The sequence below is a fragment of the Urocampus carinirostris genome, chromosome 12 (assembly GCF_059441175.1).
Source record: "Urocampus carinirostris isolate Australia breed hairy pipefish chromosome 12, RoL_Ucar_1.0, whole genome shotgun sequence".
NCBI lineage: Eukaryota > Metazoa > Chordata > Actinopteri > Syngnathiformes > Syngnathidae > Urocampus > Urocampus carinirostris.
Genome location: NC_142360.1, coordinates 896,201 through 915,349, shown reverse-complemented (window position 1 = coordinate 915,349; position 19,149 = coordinate 896,201). Strand labels below are relative to the sequence as shown.

Below are 19,149 nucleotides of genomic sequence, written 5' to 3'. Positions count from 1 at the left end.
ACATAAATTGGCGAAATTAAGATTTTTTTAATTTACCAGATAAAAAAACACAAACAATTCATTCAGTATTTTTTATTGCTTTTCCTACTTGCAGCGAATTCAGTGTGGCTTAATATATGCATTAGTGTGTATATTTTTCGTTCAAATAATTGTTACACGGCGTCTACATTTGAAACAATAAAAAAAATTGTAAAATAACGAGAACACTTAGGCTTTACAGTTATGCTATAAACCGTTTCATAAACATTGACAACAGATAAAATGGCGAATTTAGCGAATAATGCAAAATTAGCACAATTAAATAGAAGATAATAATTGTTATAATGACAATGACAACAAAAATTATAAACCAGTTGCCATAAATTGGTTGTGTTTTGAAGGGTAAAAACGGAACTAGGTAGGTGTTTTTTTTAATAGTTACATCCGCTCAAGCCATTAAATCGTAGCAGAAAATTCCTCCGCCATTTTCAGTACATTGCCGCTTGAATTCGACGGCAGATTTCAGTTATATTACTTTTACGAAAAATTCGACCCGGTCAACTCTCTCTCAATATGTCCGACGAGCAAGGCGACAACTCTTCGGAAACCGTTGTAAAACAGTCGCCGCCGCAACCACAAGGGTAAGCTTTTCCCATCCTTTGTTAGCCAATGCTAAGCTAAACGGTTAAAAAAATCACGCTGTTGCGAGAATTTTGGAATGCAATTCAAACAACTCGCTGAATTGAGGTTTTCGTCGTGGATGCAGTGACAATTACATTGTAAATAGCTCTAATTTAGAACAATATGTGTCTTACTGCATATTTTGTTCTGCTATTCTATAGCGCTAATTTATACTATGAACGCGCGGCCATTTTGCAGAGTTGCCCAACAGTCACTTGACCCATTGATCGTAATTTTATTTTACAAATCACGTATCCATATTCCAACATAGATCGTTTATATTACATGATTGAAGAGCGTCTGCATTTTACATCAACTTTCACATTTGCGAATTGATAATCGGTTCGTCAAAGCCTCTGGTCTGGACTGCAGCCTTCAAGGAAACGGTTGACCCACAGGGCAGTAACTTGTTCTGAGGTCATTAATTACATTGTGAAATTGGGAGTTTTCTGATTTATCCGATACATCAGACAAACATGTTAAAGTAATTTAGTATGTAGTAAATACTACCTACGTGTCATGCGTGATATTAAAGGAGTCGTTTGAGGTGTTCTTAAAAAGGTCCTAAATATATTTTCCTTTAGTACTAATAATCAATGCTTAAATAGGTTCTAAGAGACCAAATGTTTATTTTGCGTATATCTTTTAGCAAAGCTGCTCAGGTAGGATTGAAACCTTCAGGCTCATCCTATTTTTTGTTGTTAATTTCTGTAGTTTGATATAGCATGAAAATGGTTAAAGAATAGGTCTGTTCAAGAACAGCCCAAACACCAAGAAAGTTGACGGAAAAGTTTGTTTGAGTGCATCTATGAAATGTATGTACCGTATTTTCCACGACTTAAGGGGGCACCCCCAAAAAATAGTGTTTTCTTCCTGTATTTTCCGCACGAAGGGTGCACCGGATAATAAGGCCTCTGTGAACGTCAACAAAACAGTCGTGGTTCAGTCAAACTTATTAACCCCTTAACATTCCTACAGCTCTCAAAGAAGCAAATGCGTGTCTCATACGTGCACGGACACAGTGTCTGTACAATGTCACCAATCACTCAAATGCGTCAATCCACATATCATTGGGAAGGTTAAACTCTTGGATTTCAAGAAATTCCAACCAGTTTTTTAATTTCGATTTTCTTTTTCGCTGACAACTGTGTGGACAACAAAGTGAGAATTTCATTGTGCGGGGAAACGTGGTTCTCTTCTGTGCATGTGACAATAAACACTTTGAATTGAATTTAGATATAGACTCATCACAGAAACATCAAGATCAGTCTGAAACAAGATACTGGGAAAATATAAAGCCGGGGTAGCTCACCAATGTCGTCTTGCAGCCATCACGCAACCATGGTCCTCTTACATCCGTGAGTGTCATAAATCCAACAGTGTAAAATAATTACACACTCCAAAACACGCAATAGATAGATAGATAGATACTTTATTCATCCCCGAAGGGAAATTCACATAATGCTGACAAATACAAGAAAAATCCACCAGGAAGCATCTGCATCAATATACGCTGCTTATTGCTAGCTGTCTGTTAAGCCCCATGATTCCTGTTTACAAATAGTGTCGTAAAATTATTTTTGTTAGGCCGTCGACAAACCAAACGTGTGATTCACATCGTTTTCCTCCAATTGTAGGCTTTGTTTTGCCCCGTTTTAGCCTATGCGAGCTTGTAAATGCTAAAAAGGACTCGCTTCCTTCACCTCAGAATTACTTTAGCCAATACTGTATGATTGAAATGATGATTGTGACACATTGGTTAGGAAATGAAACGCTGGTATATATATATATATATCACTGCATACACCGCGGACTACTTCGCCTATGGGGGAAAATCTAGTCGGTGGCTGCTTGCCTTAGTTGCGTGAATTTGCGACTCAATATTGATCCATAAATAAGGCAATCTGTATTATAAGACACATGGTCAGCTATAGAAAAAAATAAAGGCTTTTAAATTGTGCCTTATACTCGTCAAAATACGGTACTCGCACACGTTTCTTTAGGGGGCTGCAATGACTACAGAAGCCAGGAGATGGGGAATAAAAACAGCAGACGGGCACTTTCGCTGCGGCAGAGCTTGAAATATATACGTTTTTGACCATGCAGAATAGTTTGTCATTGATGTCATTTAGTGCCATAGGCGGTGTCCGAAAAAGTCTCCCTATTTCAAACTGAATGTCAAAGCGTCAGACGGAAAAGCCCTATTAAAGGATAGAGCGCTCGTCTTGGGGTCAAGAGATCGCAGGTCGAATCCCGGCTCCTCTGCGTTACATGTCGAAGTGTCCTTGGGTAAGACACTGAACCCCTAATATCCCCAATAAGCAGGTTAGCGCCTTACATGGCTGCACGGCCACTATTGGAAAATGTGAAGCACACTGTAAAGCGCTTTGGGAAGTCTTGACTTGAAAAGCGCTATATAAATGGAGATAATCTCATTTTCATTTCATTAATGAGTCATGTTTTTTTTTAATTCCCATCCCCTCACGCCTCCTTCAATTGAACCACACAGAGAAATGAATGGCAACTTAAAAAACGAGGGCAACACCAGCAGGAAAGAGAGACCCCAGAAGAGAGGTGGAGGAGGTCGCTTTGAACCTTATGGAAATGCAAACAGGAGATATCGAGTTTTTGTCAGCAACATTCCCTATGATGTGAGGTGGCAAGCCTTGAAAGATCTCATGAAAGAAAAAGGTAAGGGGTCACAGTTACAGGCCTCAATCGGTATCCAGTGATATGGAGTGTGTTAGGTGTTTTTTGATTGGAATGCTTATTTTTTTTACTGTTGCACATCTTTGTAGGAGGATACATTGTGTGGTTTTGAGAGAAGGGACCTAATGTTGTATGTTTTGTCATCAGCTAATAAATTGCAGTAGGATTGTACTTAGGGTTTAAATTTTGGAGGTCACACAAAATTACCTGTTCCAATTGACTTTTGCATAACCAGAATTGAGAAGTTTAATTCCTGTTGCTGCTCTTCAACGAGCAACAGTCATTAGCCTGAGTGAATGTGTGAGAAATGATGATTGAATAAATGAGTTGCATGATAGGAAATCTGTCTTGCCGTGGTTTTTATGTGTTCTAAAATTTAGCAGGAGCTGGAAAATCCCTTTTCTAATGTAAAATTATGGGGCTGGATAATTTGTCCAACATTGTTGTTTTCTCTTCCAAGAAATCCATTTTAAATTCACACAACTTCAGAGCTTTCAAATGATGTTCTGGAATGTCGATATAGGGCCTTCTTTAAGAAGGGCTTACTGTTGTTTATTTGATTGTAGAGTTACATTTTATCTTCTTCTTTTAGGTGTGTCCTTGACGAGCAAAATGTTTTCTCAGCAGCTCTCCATTTTGTGCAAGTTGTATGTTGGGATTGTTTGGGGTACAGGTCTACAAAATGAAACTTATTTCTTACGTGCCGCTGTCCCTTTCTTTAAAGGTTTGGTCGTTTTTGTTGAACAGGCAGGAGGGAAGGCGGTTGTCCATGCTGAATATAAATTGGTAAAATAATGAAGTAGGAAAACATTGTTCACTACCCTTTGCAATGCCATTATTCCAGCTGAGGCTATGGTCAATGGATTTATAGGACTAGAGATTGGCGGCGTGATGTTTTATGATAGGGTCTGATTGCAGAAGGGTTCTCAATGAGTCATGGGTTTGGAGAAAGTTTGAATTCTTTATATTAAAAAAGTGAATTATCAAATACATTAGAGCCCCAGGATACGATCTTAATTGGTTCCAAGGTGAAGATAGCAAAGTTAAATTGCTAATTCGTGGGGTGTAGAAACCTATGGTATAGTTGTACCTCTACTTATGTATGTATATATATGTATATACATGTATATGTATGTATATGTATGTATGTATATGTATGTATATACATGTATATGTATATACATGTATATGTATATACATGTATATGTATATATATATGTGTGTGTATATGTATATATGCATACCTGCCAAGTACTACGGTTTTGCCGTAATGAGTACGGTTTTCTTGAACCCACCTACGGTGTTACGGTTGGGTCACAAAAACTACGTTTTTTTTTTTTTTTTTTTTTTAAATAAGTGTTGGGTGCAGTCCGTACACTTTGGATTACTTTCTATCATATAGTTATCGGTTTTAACCCACAAAAATGCGTTTATCCGAGGAATCAACTCCTTGCCCTGAAGAATAGTCGCGCCGGCGTAATGAGGGGGCCCTATCGTGGATGCAGTGCCGATGTTATGCCGAGAAATGCATCCCTGCCGACATTTGCATCCCTTAGCTACTATAACCACTTTTACCTCGTTTTATCTCACATTTATATCACTTTTCGGGAATGTAATGGCGAACATATCACCAAAACCACTTCGTCTTGCATTTGTTGGGAATGTATACAACTTAAACCATTCCGTCTTTGTATTTGTTGTGAATGCAATCGAACGGTAATGCACACCGTATACAAATCACTTTTAAGCTGGTAACATGTTTATTTGGCCTTTTTCTATTAAAATCGCTTGTATTAAAACTGTTATGCACTCTACCAGAAAGCTTATTTCAGCATAATAAGCTTTACGGTAGAGTGCACAACAGTTCTCAAAAGTGACTTATTTACGGTGTGCATTACCGTTCGATGACATTCCCACCAAATACAAAGACGGAGTGGTTTTTGTTTTATGTTCGCCATTACATTCCCGAAAAGTGATATAAAAGTAAGAGAAAATGAGGTAAAAGTGGTTATAGTAGCAAGGGGATGTAATTCTCGGCAGGGATGCATTTCACTGGAGCTAAGGCTAAGCGCTTGCGGCGTTATAAGTCTTCTGTACCGTCATGGTAAATGTTAACTCTATACCAAATAAGACAGACGAACTGGTTGTGCTGGTGAGAAACATCAAAGCGTACAGGGAGTGCAGTTTGCTGTGTTTTACGGAAACTTGGCTCACGTCTAGCATCTCGGACGCTAACGTGGAGCTACCTGGAGCAACCGGTAGCTACCGGAGCTAACCCTTAGTGTGTGACGTCACCCACTCCGCTAAACGAAAAATCTCCATCGGCATACATCGCAGGTAATTGACTATGCAATTCATTCAAAATTATTATTATTTCATATCGAAACTGATCAAAATCAATTATATAATTATTAACTCTCAAATATATAGGAATATCTCAAATAAAAAGTTTCCAAATTAAACTGAAAACCAACACTGAATAATATTACTTAAATGATAAAAAAAATAAATGTTTTGTTTCTTATTGTATCAAATATTGTAAAGAAAAGAAAACTGGGGGTTTTCTATTACATAGTTTTATTCAATACACAGGGATCAGAATTTTCCGCGGATCCGCGGATTTCCGCTGTTTTTGAACCCCAAAGGCATTCCGACTTTTTCACTTTTTCTCTTGCGTAGCAAACAACTTCAAAATCCGACTGTCTCACTCTTTCCTTTATTGCTCTGGCGCACCCTGGCGGCCGTTAGAAAAATTGGCCGCATTGTTGGGGGGGATGGGGGGGCGCTCCGCCCTGCTTTATTCCTGGACCCTGGCTATTTCAGCTGAAAATGAAAATCTCCATTCTGATCCCTGAATACATTATTGAGCTTTAAAGAACTTTCTTTCGATTAAATACCATACCCCCCCACACCACAAATACACCCCCCTGTATATGCACGTGTATGTGAGTGTGTGTGTAATGTGTATATATATATATATATATATATATATATATATATATATATAAAATTACACAGTGTGTGTGTAGCGCTTTTGGTAGGTCTTCATTGACTTGAAAAGTGCTACATAAATGTATATATAAATTACATTAACAGGAAATAAGTTAGAATTTCAACACAACTAACAACTAATATTTCACATAAACCAAAAAGTAACAGTGCAGGGAATACAATTAGCATTAGCAGCAACTTGTATAAAAACTTTTATAACTCTGATTGTTTTCTTATCAATAAATGAATACAAATGTAAATTCAACCAACATTACTTTAATTAACTACAAAAAAGGGCATAGACATTTAAATGGCGCTGGTTAATTTAAAAGTGTGGTCATTTCTATTATACAGCCAGATTGACAAACTAATGTTACGGTAAGAACGAGATTTCGACCGATTATCGGGCGGGCCGATTATCTGCACTGGTAGTTTGGAATTTGACTATCAGTATTGGTATATTATTAGGCTGATTAAGTCTGTTATTAAACATAACACCGTTCCAAACTTTTCTCTCCTCTCCTGCCTTCGGTCTCGGACGCTACTCACCTGATAAGTGATTAGGGGGCGGAGCCACTGAAGCACAATGCCTACTCGGCACTGTGTGCAGTGACAGACTGCAGACTGAAACCAGAGTCAATGTTTTAACTTTGTCACTAATATTTTCCATATTCGCGAATATTTTTACAATTCACGTTTCTTTTTTACTTCTTTTGAGAACCCTTGACTGAAATGTCATCAACGTGCAGCAACGCACACACGGAAGTAGATAACACTGGAGTCTCACTCCCTTTTACGCAAACTCCAATTTTCCTATGCTTTTCAGCGCTTCGCTTCAGATAGAACAAGTGTCGTGATTGTAGTCTGGACACTGTTAATTAAGAAATATTGATTTAACGCAATTAAAACCAAAAAGCAATAGTTGTTCATATATTGAGTTTATTAAGACTGCGAACGTCACCAACACTGGATGCGACCAATGTAGCTAGACGCTAGAATATTTACGACCACAACTATTTGTACACAAATAGGTTTTATATAGCGCGCTGTAGTAGCTTTATTGTCAAGCATCCATATTGTATGTAGTTTCTCACTGATGGCTGTAACCAGAGCACTATTGTGAATGAGACCCTGGCTTTATTGGATTTCCCCGTGTAAACAAATGTTTGAATTTAATTTAAAATCTCACTACAGTATCTACTCTTTGCAAAGTAAGACGCACAATATTTTGTGTTGTGTGGCTATGGAAAACTACAGAGGAATACCACGCCTTTTAGTCATGTGAGTTGGGTTAATTCTATTTCGTTTACTCTAAAAGGTTTTGTAGTGCTATAAACGTTTTCTTTTAATTCATAACAAGTATTCTTTGTTTCATTTTGCATTTTTAGAAATTTCTTGCGCCAATTTTTTTACTTTTGTAGTAAATAAATATCGGCTCCAAATATCTCTATCGGCCTGCCCTTAATACTAATAATCGTTATTGGCCGTGAGAAACCCATATCGGTCGATCCTTAGTAAGAACTAATCACTTCCACTTAAGCCTGATTTTTATGCTCTCTCAATCACAAACACCCACGCTTCATTGACGAACTAATGATAAGAGCCAATGTAACATGTTTTCCTAAAATAAGTTTTTACGCCATCTCTTAATTGTATACGCGGTTTTCTATCACTGACACGGGCAAGGCCAGACGAGCTAGCTCAGCTGCTGCTCTTAACTGTTACTGTCCCTGCTTCAGTGGCTCCGGGGCAGAGGGGTCCTGTAGCTTATCCAATCATAATGCGCTAGTTGTGTAGAGAGAGAGAGAAGGGGGTCGGGGGGTAGGGGCAAGAGACTGAGTCTGACTGCATGTGAGACTTGGTAATTGGCCCGTTGAATGAAAAATAAATGCAGATGCCGATATCCGTCAAATTCCCAAATATCCTGTGCCGTTAATTGGTCGACCTCTACTGTTTGTTTTAAACGTTTTGGGGCACACAAAATAATTTTAAGTGTATGTCTCACTGGGGGAACATGCTGTAACGAGGGCCCAAAAAAATATTTTACTACACAGTATGATAAACACGTCATAAGGGGGAGGCGCCGTATCCTAGGGATGTTCTGAAGTTTCCTCAAACAAAAAGATTGTGAGCAAAACCTGTATTGTTTTGGTGCCTTAAAGGGACAGGCTTCCGAAGCAGACTTTTTGTCGAAGAAACCTTTGCTTTTTGTAGACCTGTACCATATTGTGCTGCAACAGAGGTGCTGGAGGAAGGCTCGGGACTGCCAGTCTGAGCTCACCGGCCACCTTTCTTGTTCCTACTCTAAACCCCAATTGTTCTCTCGGCTTCTCTCCCTTGGTGTGTGTCGTCTGGGATCTGATTTGTAGTGGGTGAGGTAACGTACGTGGAACACTTATTGGATGCAGACGGAAAATCAAGGGTAAGTGCAAATATATATACTGTACACCATTATTAACTCTTACTTGACAAACTTGTGCTTGTCAGCTTTAGTTTCTCTTAACTGTTGGGCCGTCGTCAAACCTGAAGGAGAGTACGAGGTTCTGACATGTCTGAGACGTGTCTCCTGTTGTCGCTAATGGCCTTGATGTGAGGTCTTCAGGGTGGATGCTCTTTAAGGACTTCAGCTTTCTCTTAGCTGTGAAATAGAAATACAAACTTAAACGGGACGATTTGGTTGCTGGATTTTTATGTAATTATTTAAAGAAGGCGAAGATTCTGCAAATCGCTGTCAAAAGTCGGCATGATGGTTGGTTAATTCCAAAACTATTTTGACACAAGAAAGTCTTGGTGCAGTCACGTCTTTGTATTCAGGAATCCATTTTGTTCATGTATTTCCTTATTTGAATGATGTTTGTTTTTTTAAAAAAAAAGGCATTTTGATTGATTTGTGTCAATGAGATTTTGCTAGGCGATTGTATTGTTGTGTTGTGGCCAAGGTCCTAAATCTGTAAAATGAATCAATGCATGATTTGATTTCTATTATCTTGTAATCTCTTAATATGTATTCTTTTTTTTGCTTCATTCTAACTTATATATATTTATTTATTTTTTTCTCCATTTTGCGTTCTGTGGTTTTCCGTCAACAAAGGGGTGTGCGTAAGTAACTCTTAAGTTCTATTATGACTATGGGTATGTTTACATGCAGGCAAAGATCTGGCTGGAAACAAACTATTGCCAGTATTGTGACGATGTAAAACCAATTAAACACACAATATTTTGATAAATAATTAGGCCACCCCTATCATTTTCTTTTTCCCCTTCCACAGACCCCCTGCTACTCTGCGCTTCGGTTATTGTCGGTTCACTCCTTTGCCCATTTTTAATTGAATTTTCACTGTGTAGCTTATTGTGGTCAGAGAGACGACAAAGTGCCGCACGGGGCAGATTGTGTGTGCATGTATTGTGTGGGCGTGACTGTTTTCATACACAACTATGATAGGCTCATGTATTTTGGCAGTCAAACAGCCGAGGTGGGCATCTACAGTCAACGCTCTGAATCAAAACAAGCCGGGACGTATCGTCCGCTAGCTTTTAACTATTAATTTGGACGCTGGGGAAAGTCAGAAGAACAAAGAAATGCTGATCACCCTGGGTGGTCCATAGATTATCAGGTTTGGAAATCGACTAAGGCGGCGTCAGCAGAGAAAGCAATAGTGAGGCTGACAAATCTAAGCCATATCTGCAGTCCCTGTATCTTCCCAGCGCCAGGTCCATTAGCCATGCAAAGGATGACTGTCTCCTACATTTGGCGGGAAACTGCTCAGTAAGGACTTTTTACTTTACCGTAAATTCCGGACTATAAGGAGCACCCGATTATAAGCCGCACCCCCCACATTTCGGGAGGAAAACTGATTTATTACATACACAAGCCGCACCGGTATATTAGCCGCACGCATCCACATTGACAAATAAAGTCCTTTTTAACTGAACAGTATTAATGGGGAGAATCTATATAAACATGTTGTTTCTCTGTTACTTGCTAAATATCAGACATAACACATTATACCTTTAGCCACTAGGATGAAACGCTTGTCTCCAGCGAAGAGGCTGGGTCAAAGTCCTGACCTAACCAACACGTGCAAACACTTTTAAAATCTTACGGTCGGCTGATTGAATGGAAAATGATACCAGTGTTTATCATTTGATGCAGACCTGCAAAGTCCAGCTACCCGTTGAAAGTAATCCAAGGGGAAAAAAATTGTATATTTCCAAAGGTAACGGTGGGAAAAATATATATGCACTTTTGTCTGCGGTGTCCACAAACACTCACCTTTACTGGTTTCTTCTTCCCATAATCCCCCGCGTCTGTTACGCCCGTTCTTTTTAATTGGTCAGTGCAAGACTTATCAGAACAAGTGTCCAAAATAAATACGTGACAAAAATATACAGTTGCAAATACATATTATACATGGTTACACATATTTACGAAGAAAGACGGTACACCGAGAGAGTTTTCAAAGCTTTAATAATACTAATATAACTTTCATCCCAAACCGTGCCTGTGAAAGGTACCACCACGCTACTCCTAACACGCTCGCAAGGCTCAAAGCGTAGCTGTTAAGATAAGCTGTGCTGCAATTATGAAATTCACAGTAGGCTGTCCTCGTCTTACTCGTCATTGACGTCTTCAAGGGTGTCTTCCTCACATGAAACGAACTTCTATGCTCTGTCATATGGACAATTCGATCATAATCCGAGAGGGTGCAGTTTACCTCGGCGCACAATCCACCGGTCTAAATTTTACCATTAGTACCCGAGTGCCGCTGGTGTTAGTTAGAAGAATTACTTAAATAAACCGCTTCACTGAATAAGCCGCAGGGCTGAACATTTGGGGAAAAAAGTAGCGGCTTATAGTCCAGAATTTATGGTAATCATCACAGGGACTTTGCTCAAATTGAGGACACCCGATGCTGATGCTCAGCAGGTAGAGCGCTCATCTTGGGGTCAAGAGATGGCAGTTCGAATCCCGGCTCCTCCGTGTTGCATGTCGAGTGTCCTTGGGTAAGACACTTAACACCTAATACCCCCAATAAGCAGGTTAGCGCCTTACATGGCTGCACGGCCGCTATTGGGAAATGTGAAGCACAATGTAAAGCGCTTTGGGAAGTCTTGACTTGAAAAGCGCTATATAAATGCAGATGATTTCATTTCATCTCTGTATACAAAAGGAAGTAATGGCTTGGCCGCATGGGCAGTTTTTCCTCATCAGAGGTATTTTTATGCTACAAAACACTTGTAGTGCAGAGAATAATGATGCACATGTGCCTACTCCTTTAAAATATAGCCTGTGTGAATTGACTGATTTTTCCTGGACATGTTATTTTTCTACCTCCGTGTTAAAATAGCTATAAACACACACATTTCAGTTGTATTCGACCATTTTTAGTGTAACGCCCAAACATATCTTATATACGCACTTATCACTTATGCGGCACAAATGAAAAAGGCTTTGTACCTTGTTGAATGAGTGACATAAATCACATCCTTGGGTTATTTAATGTCAGAAGTTAAATGAGCAAAAATCTCTTTATGTAGTTACGTCACTCCCACCTCACCACTGTAATTGTAATGCTTGCAAACACACTGTATATGGGATTATACTTTTGTCCCCAGGGATGTAAAGATGCATTTGGAGGGGTTCCAAAAATCCAATATTACATTTCTAATTGTGCTATTGCCTGCATGTAAAGGTATTCAGTGTTATTACTTCAGTTATGTTAATGTGTTTTGGTTTAACGCTTCATCATGTGGGTTTAATTCTGTCTGGTTAGTATGGTTGAATTTAGGACTGAAGAACTAATGAAGAAGGCAGTGGAGACGGTAAACAAGTACAACCTTAATGGCCGTCCCCTAAAAGTGAAAGCGGTAAGCCCTAGAAACCATTACTTTCTTCAACAATCTTCATTAATGATGTTTTTGTTGTAGGACCCTGATGGTATGATAGCTCAGAGGGAACTCAACAAGAGCCAAGGAGGTGGAGGCCCCCATGGTGGAATGGATCGCATGAACATGGATAGAATGGGCCCTGGACCAAATGGTCAAATGGTCAACATCCCTCCCAGCATTATGAACAACCCCAGTATTCCAATAGAGATCATCCATGGGCTCCAGGCGGGAAGAATTGGCAACACCGTCTTTGTGGCAAATGTAAGACTTTATTTGAAGAAAAACATGATCAAAAAGTTTAACTTTTAAGGCAGCATTTCATTGACCAATGTATTTCTTCAGCTTGACTACAAAGTGGGCTGGAAGAAGCTGAAAGAGGTTTTTCTCATGGCCGGTAACGTGGTAAGAAGCGACATTCTTGAGGACAAGGACGGGAAAAGCAGAGGAATGGGCACAGTCACCTTTGAAATGCCCCTGGAGGCGGTCCAAGCTGTCTGTATCCTGATGAATTTGCTACTGTGTTTAATCAATTGCTTGATTTATTTGGCTACAATTATTTCCTTAATGAGTTTACAGCGATGTTAAACGGACAGTTGTTGTTCAACCGAATAATGCACGTCAAACTGGTATGCTCCCCAACGTCTTATTATTACAATAAAGTTAATCTGTCTGATTCCCCCCCCCCCTTTTTTTTTTTTTTTTTGTCTCCTTCAGGACGAGAAAAGTAACCAGAAGGACTTTGGACCACCTGACAGAGGTGTACCTCTTCCACGTAAGCAAAAACATTTTAAAGTCTTTCACTTAAATGCAACACATTAGTATTTAGAAGGGGATGCATTGAAATCACATCTTAGGCCAAAACTGACTTGGTAAAAAGATGAAATGTTAAGTGACAGGCATATTGCTGGATGTTATTTTAAGTGTTTTCTTGATTACATTTTCATTATAAATACCAAAGTGTATTTAGGTGCCTCAATAAGGATACAATAGGCTGAAGGCTAAACCCTTCAAAACGCCTCTCCCATCCATTTTCCTCTCCAACGTTCGCTCTCTGGACAATAAACTGGACCATTTAACAACTGGAAGTGGCATCGGACAGCGAGATGACGAACTGCTGCGCTAAAATTCTGACGAAGACATTGTTAATCTTATCTATCCTGGCTGACGCTCAAGGAAACTGTGCGGGTCAGATGTATCTACATTTCGTTCTGTGTACACGAATGACAATAAAGTAAATCTGAACCTGAATCAGACAACAAAGTGGCACAGAAGAAGTAAAACTGTTGAGAGATCTAAAAGGCAAACAATACAGAAAAGTTTGTTGTACTTTGAGTTAAGTGGTTGCTTTTTAATGATAAATAAAGGGCTTCCACCTGCTTCACTAAGCAATCTTGCGTTGCCCATTTTAAAGTATATATTTTGAGGCATTTTCACTTCTAAAGAACAGAGTCAAGAGTGACAAGAAAACTGGTTAGTTGAGAGCTGCTGCTGATGGTGCGGTGGTAGCAGCAAACAAGTCACTCATATTCGCCAAAATAAAATAGTAAATCAAACTCTCGCTGTAGATGTCTTGGTGACAGCCAGTCGACTTTGGCAACGGCAGCACTTCATGTATGTGTTTACGAAATAAAACTTGAACTTCAGAAAGTTATCTCTACTGTTAGCATGTAACCTTTAGCTGAAGCTTGGCTAGCATTCTAACATAAATTTGGAAGCAAAAAGAGACACAAGAGTTTAAGAAAATATTGTCTTAGTAAAAACATGTACAAGCTCCCACGAAATAAGCAGTTCACCTTGCACAATGTCGAAAGCTAACTTCAAATGGCTCGCCTCACTTCAAATTACAACGTCGGCCAAAAGCAAAAATTGCACATTTGGCAGGGAAAAAAATTGGGGCGGAGAATTGGATGCATCTCTAATATTTCAATTTGTGCAATACCAAGTAAATATGAATCTATTGTGAAAAATATTTTACTTACAGGTGGCCTAAGTGGGATCGGTCAGGGCTTGGGCCCTGGAGGTCAGCCTATTGATGCCACCCAACTGAACAGAGGTGGTGGTGCAATGTGCATTGGAGGTCATTATTGTTTTTTGTTTTTTTTTAAGTAAGCAATAAAATGTTTGTTGCTCATGGGTATGTTGTTTACTCTTAGGAATGGATGGAATGGGATTTGCAAGCATGGGAAACCGTATGGGCGGCGGTAGGTTCCAAAACCCAAGTTTTTAGAGACTTTGTCTGCATCCCAATAATGGTAATTATTATCTGTTCAACATGTAGGAATGGACAACTTTGGAGGAATGAACAACATGGATCGTTTTGGTTCTTCTGGGATGGGCAGAATGAATGGTAAAGAGTTTTATTTCCGTTGTGAATCTTATTTAAAATTTGCTCGTTTCGACTTCATTTATCAGACATGGACCGAGGTCTGGGTGGCGGATTCGATCGGGAGTTTGGTCGAAATGATATGGGCATGTCTCGCAATTTTGGGGATTCCTTCGATAGAGGTGTGGAATGATAATTTTAGTATTTGAACCGTACATAACTGAAGTAGCAGGCTGCTCACAAACGTGTCTCCATTGTACAGGAAATTCCATGGGTATGGATCGGATGAATACTGGAATGGACCGCCTGGGATCAAATTTGGACCGCATCGGTGGGATGGATCGGATGGGGATGGACCGCGGGTCCGACCTGGACAGGATGGGTTCTGGCTTCGACCGACTGGGTTCCGGGATTGACCGTATCGGAGGCGGCCTCGACCGCATGAGCTCTAGCATAGATCGCTTGGGCCCATCTGGTTTCGGATCCAGTCTAGATCGGATGGCTTCTTCCCTCGACTTTTCCTCCCCGATGGCGATGGATCGCATGGGCAACACCGGGCTAGACAGGATGTCCGGCAACTTTGACCGCATGGGTTCCAGCGGGAGTCTCGAGCGCTTTCAGTCCGGAGGCCTCGACCGTATGAGTTCAGGAATGGATCGAATGGGGTCCGGTGGTCAGTTTGACCGTTCTGCCGATTTGGATCGTGGCTTTGGTGGAAATTCCTTTGGAGGTGGTGCTGGAGTCCCCGGAGGTGGATCAGGAAATCACAGAAAGGGTTGCCAGATCTTTGTCCGTAATGTATGTTTTTCTTTTTCTGAAAAGTTGTTTCTATTAAGACTTAATTATTATTAACAAATTAGCTTAATTTTGTTCTGTAGCTTCCATTTGACTTCACATGGAAAATGCTTAAAGATACATTCAACACATGTGGTAAGTTTGATTACATTAATCAATCACAATATATTTCTGTACATTAGGGGTTACCAACTCATTTAGCTTGGGCGCCTCACGGTACAAAAACCCATTCTTATAGAGGCCAGACTAATAAATGAATGGCATAAAAAGTGTGCCATAGCTGGAAATGTAGGTCTTTTCTGAGGTTCACAATTAAATAATAATTCAGGCATGTGGGATTTGATTATAAAACAATTATTGAGGGTTCTTTTTCTCCCTTCCTATGATTCAATCTTTTTTTGTAGTGTTTATCAACTGCATTTGAGGAAGTAAAAAATAAGGAAGTCAACAATTGAATTGATTTCTGCTACAGTTTATTTAACTCAGAAACTCATGCAGAATGCAGAGATAGAAACAGCATTCAAACAGTGATTTAAATGATCATTTTTATTTTTTAATTAGGCTTTGTATTACGACTTTTTAGGTCATTTTGGGGGGAATTTAACAGTTAAGTACAGAACTTGTTATAGAAATCATTTTTAGCCGGATGTAAATACTTTGACAAAACTCGTAACCTCTTCAACTGATTAACACATAAACCAATATGGTGACTGGCTTGCAATGGTGCCATGATTTCTTCGATTATGTCACAGCTCAGGAAGCCAAAGACGAGACTGGCTGTCTTCAAAATGTATTATCTTGGAAAATAAATAAATGTGTAATATATATATATATATATATATATATATATATATATATATATATATATGATGAAATATATTAAGCAAAAACATGTACCGTATTTCCCGCACTATAAGGCGCACCGGGTTATAGGGCGCACCCCCCAAAAAAAGTTTTTGGTCCTATATTTTCCATACCTAAGGCGCACCGGATTAGAAGGCGCTACAATGGGAACGTCGACAAAACAGTCAGATAGTTCAGTCAAACTTATTAACCCCTTAACATTCCGAAAGCTTGCAAAGAAGCAAATACCTGTCTCAGACATGTACGGAAACAGTGTCTGTACGATGTCATCAATCACTCAAATGCATTGTTCCAAATATAATTCGGAAGGTTAAAGTCTTGGGATTCAAGAAATGCCAAACTTTTCTTAGTTTCCATTTTATTTTTTGCTGGCAACTGTGTGGACAGAAAAGTAAGAATTTTATTGTGCAAGGAAACGGGGTTCTTTACTGTGCATATGACAATAAACACTTTGAATTGAATTTAGTTTAAAAATAGACTCATCACAGAAACATCAAGATCGTTCAAAAACAAGATACCGGGAAAATATAAAGCCGCATAGCTCACCTAAGTTCTCTTGCAGCCATCACGTTCAATAATGATGCGTAACCATGGTCTTCTTACAACCGTGAGTGTAGTAAATCCAGGAGAGTAAAATATTAACAAATACAGAATAGTAAAAAATGTTTTCTCTATGCCATAGTGCAACCCAACGTGTGATTCACATCTTTTTCGGCCAATTGCAGGCTTTGTTTCGCCCCTTTAGCCTATGCGAGCCTGTAAATGATAAAAAGGATCCGCCCCCTTTACCTCCGAATAACTGTAGCCAATAGTGACTGATTCAAATAATGATTGACACATTGGTTAGGAAATGAAACGCCGGTATATAAATCTCAGCATACACAGCGGACTACTTAGCCTTCGGGGGAAAATCTAGTCGGCGGCTGCTTGCCTTAGTTGCAAGACTTTGTGACTTAATATTGATCCATATATAAGGTGCACTGTATACTAAGGCGCATGGTCAGCTTTTGAAAAAAAAATAAAGGCTTTTAGGTGCGCCTTATAGTGCGGAAAATACAGTAGTAGTTTCTCACATTTTGCACATTTTGGAATTTGTCTATACCTTTAAGGACACTTGAAACGACACACCCCATCTTTGAATGTTTCGAAGAAATCAACCAATACACATGAGGCTTTTTGGCTGAGTAAACCGGAGTTCTCATGGATCCTTTGTCTATGTACTACAAGTTCCATTAAGCATTGTGGCATGAAAGTATCCTTGATTAGGAAAACGACTCATGAGTAGTAATGAATGTATGGATTTTAATCGTCATTATACAAGTATAAAGAAATTGGAGGACTGCTCTTTTCCATGCATGTAAAATAAATCAAAAAGGTGAAAATGTGTAACAAAGATATATAATAAATGTTTTTCAATAACATTCAAAATTGTCTTATTGTCATTAACATAAAATGCCAATAAAATGTCTCTGCAGCCTCAGTTTATTGTGTTTACAAAGAAAGTTTTTTATAAACTGAGTGCAAAACAGGATATAATAAAAACTGTAAGACCGTGTACCTGTAGGTATATTTTTTTCAAGGTGATTCATGTAAAATCATAGTTCAGGCAAATCAAGGTTCGACTGAGTAGTAAAGTGCGTAACGTAGAAAGATAGCTACACATGCTGCGGGTTGTAGCTCTTGCGTGTTATAAATCTGTGCAGAAGTAGACAGATTCCTTGTGTTAATTTGTATTACATGGTTCCTACTTTGCGGAAATTCACTTAATATGTGAATGGTTATGGAATATATGAATTAACCACAAAAATCCAGGTATAAATGAAAATTCCCCTTTTTAATTTATTAAAAAAAATGTTTGCAGGTATGGTGCAGTACGCCGATATAAAGATGGAGAACGGCAAGTCCAAGGGTTGCGGCGTGGTCCGTTTCGACAACCCTGAGATTGCAGAACGCGCTTGCCGCACCATGAACGGTCATCGTCTGAACGGAAGAGAAATCGATGTTAGGATTGATCGGAATGCCTAAATTGTTGTTTTCCTATAACGGATGATAGACGCTACAATAATGATGTTTAAACTTGGCAGATACGTCATATTCTGTTTGATCCGTTTGTCGCTGTGTAATTGTTTTAGAAGGCTAATTTTAGTTATAATTTTTTTTAGTTAGTTGGTTAGCAAGCCATTTTTTGTAGTCCATAGTTAATCTCTGACCACTTTGTTAATTCAAGGTGTTTTGATAATAAACTTACACCTACAATCGGGAATGTTTTGTTGTTTGTTTTTTATGTAAGGGAAAATACATTGCAAACTTGTCCTTTAATAATACATCTATCCATCCCGCCATTATCTGCACCGCTTATCCTCAGTAGGGTTGCGGGGATCCCATCCCAGCTGTCTTCAGGCAGTGGGCAGGGGACACCCTGAACTGGTTGCCAGCCGGTCGCAGGGCACACAGGGGCAGACACTCGCTCATTCACACCTAGGGACAATTTGTACCGGCCAATTAACCTGACATGCATGTTTTTGGAATGTGGGAGGAAACCGGAGTACCTGGAGGAAACCCAGGGAAGCACGGCGAGAACATGCAAACTCCACACAGGAGGTTCGATCTCATGACCTCAGAACTTTGCCGCACATGCGCTAACCACTGCGCTGCCCTTTAATAATACAATTAATAAATTAAAATAATCAATTTCTCATCTTTCATAGTAATAGCAAAGAAAAACTATATATTTTATAGAGTATAAATAATGTATAATTATAAGATTAGCAATAATAAAAATAATTAAAACATGAAATATTGAATTTATAATAGAAATAAGCACTAATAAAAAAGAATACAAAAGCTAAAATGTTTAAAAAAAATTATAAAATGATATAGAATTTATAGCACCTCGTGTGGCCCCCTTTCACAGGGTT

General features: G+C 39.1%; 1 protein-coding gene across 1 annotated transcript; it reads left to right on the top strand.

The window, feature by feature from the left end:
• The first annotated feature begins 419 nt into the window (after nt 1-419).
• Nucleotides 420-18,494, top strand: hnrnpm (heterogeneous nuclear ribonucleoprotein M). Its single transcript, XM_088350575.1, has 16 exons — nt 420-620; nt 3,170-3,351; nt 8,730-8,782; nt 9,452-9,459; nt 12,135-12,228; nt 12,289-12,510; nt 12,592-12,745; nt 12,826-12,875; nt 12,964-13,021; nt 14,231-14,326; nt 14,403-14,450; nt 14,528-14,596; nt 14,662-14,754; nt 14,835-15,370; nt 15,451-15,502; nt 18,093-18,494. Exons 1-16 carry the CDS (start codon nt 553-555, stop codon nt 18,254-18,256), a joined length of 1,947 nt encoding a protein of 648 aa, XP_088206701.1. The 5' UTR covers nt 420-552; the 3' UTR covers nt 18,257-18,494.
• Nucleotides 18,495-19,149: the final 655 nt, after the last annotated feature.